We start from the raw sequence: 9,285 nt of genomic DNA, 5'->3' as shown, positions 1-9,285 counted from the left end.
TCCCTACTGCTAGACCCAGAGTTGGGGAGGAAGGAGTGGGAGAAGGCTGGACCTGGCAGGCTGCAGTCCAGGAGCCTCTGCATTTGACCCCCCTGGCCTATGACATGGCCATGCACCAGCATTTCTGCAGGAATGCTGTGTGTGCATTGGCTGCTGGACCAGGTGAAATCAGGTGGGAAAGGGCCTAAGGATTCCAGATCAACAAATTATATCCTTGCAATTAAAAAAAAAGCTACATGGAAATGAAGTGTGAAGATACCTGTGACTTCTGATGTGCCCATGAGAGGGAGTGAATCAGCCAGAGAACACCTGCTCTGCTCTTCCTTGGAATGAACACTCGGGTGGACACCCTGGGCTGGTTCGTCGCAGCACCCTGGGCTTCTCATTCTCGGCTGCGTGTTCCAGACAGCCCTCTCCCAGGCAGCCCTCTTCTTGTGTTTGGCAAGGTTCTCTGACACAGTGCATGGCTGGGGCACAGAGTCTCCATACAGCCAGATCTGTTTGCACACGGGCGATGGCAGGAGAAAGGTGAATCTGCTCCATTAAACCCAGGGCCTCCAGGACTTTTAAAAAGAAATGAAGGTCAGGATCCTGACATGCTTGAAATACCATGTGGGTTTTTTCCTGCCACATATGCTCACAGTAGCAAGAAAAAAACCACTGTAAGTAATATTTGCAGGGGAGTCGGATGTGGTCACAGAGTACATGAATGGCAGGGAGGGTACCAGGGACTTGGCTGGGCACCATCTGATGCTGCAATTAAGGTGCCTTGCCTCCCCATCAGCCTTTGTGCTTAGAGCTATGTTGCCGCTAACACCTTGATGTCTCTGGCATTGGTACGTTTCTCCCCTGGGACCGGGGCTAGTGAGGCAGTCCTGTGCTTGGTCTGTGGGTGAGGTGGCTGTTTACTGCTGCAACATTTCCTGGAAGGAGGCAGGGGACACCCTGGAGATAGCCCTGCATGCCTCCTTCTGTGTGTCCCAGGGAAAATGGAGCACTTACCTAGAGATCTCAGAGACACACCTACATGTAGGGGGCCTGGGAGGGAGGACAGGTGTGAGAATGGAGAAGAACCCAACTCTGGCTCCCTGGTGGAGGCTGCCCACAGTGGGTCTCGTTTCCCATGTTCCCACCTGGCTCACACTGTCAGGCCAGGTGCCACCTAACACCCACCTTGTGAACACCAGCTTCTTCAAATAAATGGTACTATAGTAAGATGCTGTGCCAGGGCAGGGTGGGGCTGTCCCTCCATCTCTAATTACCAGCACTGCAACAATGTGCTCAGTGCCATTGTCACTGCTGGTGGTACCTCCAGCAAGAGTGGGCTCTGCATTAGGCGCTGGCTAGGCAGGCCCTTTCCAGGTGTTGTGTTGTTCATGTTCGTAAGCCCACACTTTCTTCCCATCGCCCATGATCACTGTCATCTGCTTCCTGCCTGCCCTACTCCACTCCACTATTAAAGTCACGCTTCAAACTGTCATTTTCTTCTTAATTTTTAATCAGTCTGTGTCAAGAAAAAACAGGACTTGATCAAGTTTCCAGTCCTCACTGCTCTGTCAGCACAGCAATTTTATGGATTAGAGTTTTGTTTATATTTGTCTAAAACCCAGAGGAGGAAAGGAATCAACTCCACAAACCAACACATATTTGAAGAGACACTTTCGGAGTCGGGCATTTTCTTTTTTGTTATATGTCAATCAATCAATTTCATAGGAACGACACCCAGTGGGCACCATGAGACTCTTGCAGTAGGAATGTAGGGCTGGCCAGCAGGCGAGGCAGCCCAAGGCTCCAAAAGCAGGAGAGGAGGGCAGTCTTGGGGCTGGAAGTAGCCTCCTGACTCTGCAGGATAAACTAATGGGGGGAATAAAGAATTCACTTTCTTTAGAGGCAGAATATGTTTACAGAAACAATTTCTGTTTTGGAAAATAATAATAATATGCTTACGTTTTGGAGTAAGGGCAACATAATAGTCACCCAGAGAGAAACTCATGACTCAGATCAACTGTCAGGTGGAGTCATTTAAAACTCCCAAACTAAACATTACCTTAGTTACTTTCTCCACCATGAGATGTGTTTGAACACATTCTGATCATGTGTGAAGTCACAGTTCTTAGCCAACACCACTGATCCATGTGCCACACCATGAACACAAATACCAATGCTCCATCACCAAACGCTGATGCTTTGATGCTCTGTGGCATGGAGCATGAAAACTCCCTTTTTTTAAAATAAATTTTCAGGAAGCAGAGTCTGCTTGTCTTTCCTTTCTTATTGGGACTGCCACATCCTGCTCTGAGCAGAGTTTTCTGGCTAAAGGAAGATGGTCCGAATGTCACAGGGGAGCCTTTCCGTTGTGAGTTTGTCCCTTACTGAGGTCACAGGGGGGCTCTGCTCCTCTTCTTGTAGCTCAACATGGACTTTCTGCAGAGGCTGACCCATCCAGCTTTGGAGTTCAGCAATAGTTTGAAGCAGATTTGAGAAGCAAATTTACAAAATGTGACATGCTTTCTGAAGGCGCAGGGAGCACTCATAACAGAAGTCGACGGGATGTGTGACGCAGTGGGATGTGCAGGGAACTGCCCCACGTTCCCCAGCACTCGGCACACTTAACACCTCCCTTCAGGACAGCACAGGGGATTCCCCTCTGCTCTTTATTCCCCAGTGGTCCTGTCAAATCCTTGAGTGTCCTCTGAAAGCACTGCCCTGCAATTTGTCAGCCTCGCTGTTGAGTTCGAGATGTATGATGTGAATCACTGTCCCTATGTAGATAAATTAGAAAATGCCTCTCATGCCCTCACACTCTGTCTGTGGCCCTCCCTCCGAGGCAGAAGGCTCCTTTCCCCAAGAGGCAGTAGAATTATGGGCAGTTCACCCGGTTAGGAATCTTCTTTCATTAGAGGAATCTCTGTTAAACAAGGCATGATTGTGATCTTAGTACCACCAAAAACACAATAGCAATTTGGAATGATGACAATTCCTGAAATTAGTGAGGAGAAGAAAAAATCAAATAAGCAACTCTCTGGTATAACATCTATTTGCTGGAAAGCAATTGTGACTCTATTTCTAGTTCATGAAAAATAAAGCGTTAGACTTTAACACAGACCCTAACTAGTCATATAAGCCAGCAAGTTACAGATTCAAGCACAGAGAGGCAGTGTGGTTTGCAGGAAAGGAACTGTGCGGGGACCAGGAGGCCTCTGTTTCTGTGTCACTATGGCCATTCACTGTTGAGCTAGAATTTCTAGAGTTCACGGTTGCAAAGTTGGGCTGATGCTTCCCTTCTCTGGGAAACAGAACCTTCATGAACTGATACATTTTTCCTACCTCCCCATGGACTGCATTCTGCCCTTCCTTGCAACAGGAGCAGGAGCGTCTTTTATCTCACATGGGGTAAAAGTAACTTGTATGTACACAGCACTTTTCTGGGGCTGGGACACTGCAGGGGCCCCGACATTTCTCTTTCTCTTTGCCTGTGTGTGTTATCCTGTTCCTAAGCTCTGCTTTTAGAAGTCCTGCCTAATTAAGGGATAAAGAAGGAAAACATCCTGTATCTTGTAGAAGCTACAAAAATTAAGTAGGACCACTGTAGCCTTTCAGCTCTGGATGGCTTGGTGCCCTTTGGGCTTCCTGAAATTTCCATTAATGGACTTATTATTTGCAAAATGATGATCATTCCTTACAATAACTGGCCTTGGCCAAAGCCTCTACCCATAGAAGAGGGGGGAGCAATGGGAGCTGAATGAAAGGCAAATGACTCAGCTCTGTGCCAGGGAGCGGGGCGGTATGCAGAAGGGGCTGGCTTACGGATGCTGGGTGTGAGATTTTACAGGTGCAGCTTAGCTCTGGGGAAACACTTACCATCTGCAATGTCGACACCTGGGCTGGTGGATGCCATCTCCTCCGCTGTCCTAGTAATTGTGTCAGGGTTGTCGGAGGTGGGGTGAGTGCCCCCTTGGCACATGGGAGGTGAATATGGACTCTGGAGCAGCTTGGAAGAGCCTGATGTGCTGTCACAGGTTTCTGACTCTCCTGGTCTTGTATCCATGTCCCCAGAGCCAGGGTATGCTGGGGGGCTCTGGTCATCCATGGGTATGGGGCATCCCTGGCCCACAGAGGCCAGATACCCAGGGCCTAAGGCACTCAAGCCACCACTCACAGCCTCGTCATAGGACGGGAGCATGACGGGCACACCGTCCACTACCACGAAGTCAGGGTCGCTGCTGGAACTCCTGGGAGGGCCCCTGTGTGGAAGCAATGGTGTCAATGAGTCAGAAGGCTACTCCAGTGCTCCCCACCAGAGCTGGGGTACTCGGGGCTCACAGAGTGTGATAAAGACCAGCATGAATGAGGGTGCAGAAGAGCCAGTCTACTTTCTGGGTCTGTTCTGGCAAACAGTGCAGTCCCTCACGGCCATGCTGACAGAGAAGAGGTTTTTCTCTTGTCACTCTGGTGTTCCTGCCTCATTCTTCCTGTTGCCCCTGAGATCTACTACCTCCTGTACATCTTTCCTGCCTACTCATGAACTTGTGTGTGGGAGGGAACCACGTGACCCATTCCAACAGAACATCCCAAGGTGCCTCTGCTGTATGTCCCAGGATGGTTGTTGAACGCAGAGTAGCACTGTTAAACATCCAGGGAATGGTGGACCCTAAGTGCTCATGGAACATGGCAAGTCTGTGCTTGATTTATTTTTTTTTTCTGCCATAGTATAGAAACCACTTACTTTTAGACAAGATAGAACAATAACAAAAGGAAGAAAAAAAAAGTCTGACTATGGGCATGCTCTGACCTGATTTCCTCATTCAAATTGTGTGAGTTCATAGGCCACCTCCTGACCCTGCAGCATGGTAGCTTAGGCATGGCCTGTGCTGTTGGCACAAGGTGGTATCTGGGAAGCCAATCTGCCACCTCACAGGCACTCTCATATAGGCGCACATGCCCTTGCTCCTGGCCTGGCCCCTGTGCATCTTATCATCCTGCATGGTCAGCATGGCTGGGCTTGAGCCCAGGTGGTGTCTGACACCAACCCCTGTGCTCCTTTGGACCACTGTGCTCTGTTCCTGGCCCCAGAAGGAACCCAGAGTGGCATGTAAGTGGCTCATACATCTTAGCTTCTTAGTGCTTCTGCTGGGAGCTGGAGCTGTGAGCTGTGTTAAGGCCAGATAGTGACATGCCAGGAAGGAAAGATGACCTGTGTGGGGAGGCAGACCCTGAATCCCCAAGAGCTGATGGCTCCAAAACCCAAGGATGTGAAATGTGTGGACATGGCACCTGAGCTGGAGGGCAGTATTGGATGGCACTTTTCTCTAGTGTTCAAAGGATGGTCTGGAGTCCACTACTAGAACCATCTTGCAAACTCCTGTGGCTCATGGTGGTAGGCTTCATGCCCTATAGTTCTTCAAGGCTACTGAGCTCTAGCAGGTGGAAGATTGCCAAGGTCCATGCTAGAAGGAGGGAGGGGAAGGAAGGATGTTTTGGATCTGATGTTCCCTTTCTTAGAGTCACTAGTTAGTGTATCCTGGACAAAGTACCTCCACTTCTCACTCAGGACTCCTCATTGTCCCTTTCACCTACAAGGTGTCCTGGCCAGGACAGGCAGTTACCTCTCTCTATGCTCTATTTCTCATCCTAAAAGTCTATGCCAGGCCACGTCCCCTGTGATCTGTCAGCTTTCCCTAACTAGGCTACACAGTTCCCATATACCCTGTCATCAAACATCTCCACAGCATCTGCATTCCTGGGACACAGGGAACAATCTCTGTTCTTGACTTGCCCTTGAGAATCTTACCATCCATTTGGACAGATGGAATTAACTTTTCCAAAACTAGAAAATGATGCAAGATGGAAACACTCAAGGGATTAAGAACATCAAGTGAAAGAGTTTTGAGAATATTTTTAAAACATCTTAATATTTATTTGATATCCTGGAAACTTCTTCCAAGACTAACTAGAAAAATAGCTTCTGTGGTCCATTTTAAAGTACTCTAATGTACTATAAATAACAGCTGTGTAGTTTAGCTTTCTCTTTATAATCCTTTGGCCTTTTTGAGATACCATAATTGTTCAGTGATAGAATATGGTCCCTTGATTAATAAATAATAATGTAGCAGACTCAGAGAGTAAATGGCAGGTTTGAGATGAAGAAGTTTCTGTTACTTCAGGAAGGGTTTGGTGATGTCACCAGGGTGCACAGACACATCTTTGGGTCTGGAGAGGGATGCACACTTTCTGAGGCTAGGAAGAGTTGGATGCCTGCCAGATGTGACCATGGGGGTTCCTGCTGCTAAGCTCACTGTTATGGCTTGGATCTGTCCCCAAAGTTTCACGTGTTGAAGAGAAAAATCCTTGAAAGCCATCTTGGGACCCAGCCTCTCCCCTTGCCCTTCTCTCTGCTTTCTGCCTCCACCATTTTCTCCCTGACATGATGTTCTACCTTGCCTCAGGCCCAAAGTGAGAGGGCCAGACAACCATGAACTGATATCTCTGAAACCCAAAATAAACCTTTGCTCCCTTGAAGTTGTTTATCTCAGGTATTTTGTCACAGTGACCACAAAGCTGACTCATACACCCACTTAGCATTGCTAAATAAAGTGAGGTTGCCCTGGGGGTGTGAGGCTAAGGGAAAGGGAGTGAAGGTTGTTTCCAACAGGCTGCCCACTTTCCTCACAGGGAGTTGTGAGAGATACACTGGATTTTCCTGGAGGGGAGAGAAAGAGGTGGCTAATTCCAGGAGCTTCCTCCTTCCCTAAGCAATATTCCCCTTGTAGGGGTGGTTTGCCATGAACCTGGGAGCTAGACTGTTCCTAATGGGGGAAGTGCCCTGTCCTGAAGCATTAGGTCCTAAATCATCATGATAACTATGAGGGTGAAGACACCAGGCTGATTATTTGTGTCACCAACAGGGGCAGTGTGTGGAGAAGGGGTTGGGGGGATGGAGATCCACCCTCCAAACATCCAGTTCAGCAGGCTTGGATCAGACTCCAGGCAGAGGTTCACTAGCCCCTTCCTGATTGCCCATGATGTTCTCCCTCCTGAGACCACCGCCCACTGCACATACAACTGACTTCCACTATGACACACAGCTCAGACCTTGTCTCCTTGTCCTTTGTACATGTCTTATCCTCCAGGGCCACATGCAGGTGGGAGTGGCTCCCTGGTGGGGCAGTGAGCACCATGCAGCCCTCATTTGCTTCCCTTCTCCAGCCCCCACAATTCTTGCCTCAGAATGTTCTACTGGGGAAGGACAAATGAGACCTATGTTGCTCTGGTCCCAGATACCCCAAAACATTCCAGGAAGATATTTCTAGCTCTGCCCTGTTCCACCCGAGGACCTCAGCTTTGCACTTGTCACCTGCTATCTCTGCTGCACTGACCTGGGGGGGAAGTGGGCCTTGGACTTGGTCTGGAACATCCTGGCCAGGATGATGAGCAGTAGTACCAGCAGCACGCTGGTCACCATGAACATCACGATCTTCCATGTGGTCAGGAGGGTCTCGTGGGTGCTGGGCCATGTTTGCTCTGCTGTGAGAGAACAAAACCATGCATGAGGTTTGCACTGTGACAGATGCCATAGTCCCCCAAATGTTCCTTTGATGGATTCACCTGCCACGTGAGACACCCAGAGAGTACCTACTAGCTCCCTGGGGCTCAACAGACACCTCGCACCTGGCACAGTGCCTATTAATCACATTAGGATTCACACAAGACTAAAATCCATCTCCAGCATGGGCTCTGCTGGGTTGAAGACAGACCTTCCTGTTCAAATCTACACTGGCCTGAGAGCCTGGCATAGACCCAAATAATTTGCCCCTTTGTGCAGAGAATGAAGAGGGGGTCCTCTTTCCGAAGGACGGTGTTCTGAAATGAACCAAGGGTTGAAGGGGTCAGAGGGGGCTACAGGCCTTGGCGATGTTCTGGGATATATTATTGGCTGGGATGAAAGGTGGTGGCATAAAGCAAAAAAGAGGAGGACTAAGGGGACATGCCTGTCCCTTGGCCCTCATCCTCATTCTGCCCACTGAGTGTCTTGAGAGTAAGATGCAGTAAGAGCAGTTCCTTCCGGAACAGAGTTTCATCCTTTCGCCACAAGCACCCTGCCCGCTACCCTGCTCCCTCCTCTCATCACACTCAGTGGCCGTCCTCCTACTCTCTCTGCCCCTCTCCCCTCGTTGGCTCACATGAACACCTGTGTGCCTTCAGATCCCCAGTGTTAATAAGCATGTCTCTCGCGTGCTGTGTCCAGAGGAGTGGCTTGCAGCCAGCACTGTGGCTTGGAGTGGCGGCCACGGCCATGGTCTGGAAAGGGCAGAAGACTGTGGTGCATGCCAGTACCCAGGCCTCTGTTGTGTGGTCACTATCCTGGGTACTAAGTGGTGAAGCTAGTTTCCAAGTAATTTGTCATTAAGTTAGGAAAACACTGAAACTTGAAAATGGCCTCCATTTGTGTAGGTGAGAAAAGTCTGAGCTTCAGTAGTATCGTTTGTGTTCTCGTTTGCATTTTTAGTGGAAGAGAACAGTGCATCCCTGAGTCCCAGGGCAGTGTGCAGGATTCTGGTCACACCCGCAGGCCTGCATCCTTGCCAGTGGAAGGGCCAAGGATGGGAGAAAACTGCCCAGAGGCTGAGGTCCTTCCATGGATGCCAAGGGACTAGGGACCCTGTCCACAGGATCAGCATTTTAACTGGGAATGGGCAGGTTAATACTCCTGACCCTCAGAACAGGGCCTGGAATCATCTGGCACAGCCCAGCCCCAGCCCCACATACCAGCAACACATTACCACAGCCTGTTCCTGGCGCTGGGTGTGGGAGCGGAGCAGACACAGGCTGCTCCTCCTCTGAGGGACTCACCTGATTTGATGCAGTAGACTTGATAGGACCACTCTCCGTACTGGCAGGTGATGTACTTGTAGCCACTGGTGAGGCTGTAGCCAGGATCACAGTAAAACTCGACCACGGTTCCATGGTTGTAGCGCTCACAAGGCCGCAGGTGGCAGATGAAATCTCCGTGGCTCACCATTGGAGGTAGCGGACAGAGGTTTCAAGATGGCGGCCTAGAGGGTGGCTGCATTTCATGTTGCTCCAGGACTCAGGATTCAAAAGAGGAGATATTGAGACACTTGGGACCAACTCGAAGCAGCCGGGTGACTCTCACCCGTTGGGAAGGCGTCCCAGATGGGACGGTGGTCCCGGAACGCAGGGAAATTTGTGAAGTAGAGCTGCCGGCGAGACGCCCCTCCCCCCGCTGGAGCAGTGAACTCGGACAACTGGGAGCGCCGTAAAGGA

The 9,285-nt window shown here is 49.9% G+C and overlaps 1 protein-coding gene across 1 annotated transcript; it reads right to left on the bottom strand.

Annotated features, from left to right (window-relative positions):
* Positions 1–645: 645 nt before the first annotated feature.
* Positions 646–9,022, bottom strand: LOC306641708 (sushi domain-containing protein 4-like). The gene is made up of 4 exons (XM_079106934.1): positions 8,851–9,022; positions 7,377–7,521; positions 3,862–4,244; positions 646–2,908 (listed from the first exon to the last, which is right to left on the bottom strand). Exons 1-4 carry the CDS (start codon positions 9,017–9,019, stop codon positions 2,880–2,882), a joined length of 726 nt encoding a protein of 241 aa, XP_078963060.1. The 5' UTR covers positions 9,020–9,022; the 3' UTR covers positions 646–2,879.
* Between the last annotated feature and the right edge of the window lie 263 nt (positions 9,023–9,285).

The sequence above is a fragment of the Sciurus vulgaris genome, assembly GCF_902686455.1.
Source record: "Sciurus vulgaris genome assembly, chromosome: 12".
In the NCBI taxonomy this organism is placed as follows: domain Eukaryota; kingdom Metazoa; phylum Chordata; class Mammalia; order Rodentia; family Sciuridae; genus Sciurus; species Sciurus vulgaris.
Note: the sequence above shows the minus strand (reverse complement) of the source record. Positions and strands in the feature narration are given on the sequence as shown.

Bases quoted from the DNA above. Each gene is read 5' to 3' on its own strand.
- LOC306641708 (XM_079106934.1), bottom strand. From the start codon at position 9,019: ATGGTGAGCCACGGAGATTTCATCTGCCACCTGCGGCCTTGTGAGCGC. The intron at 7,522-8,850 runs GTGAGTCCCTCA...CTCTCACAGCAG, and splicing joins AGTCTACTGCATCAAATCAG to AGCAAACATGGCCCAGCACC. The intron at 4,245-7,376 runs GTCAGTGCAGCA...GCTTCCACACAG, and splicing joins AAGGCCCACTTCCCCCCCAG to GGGCCCTCCCAGGAGTTCCA.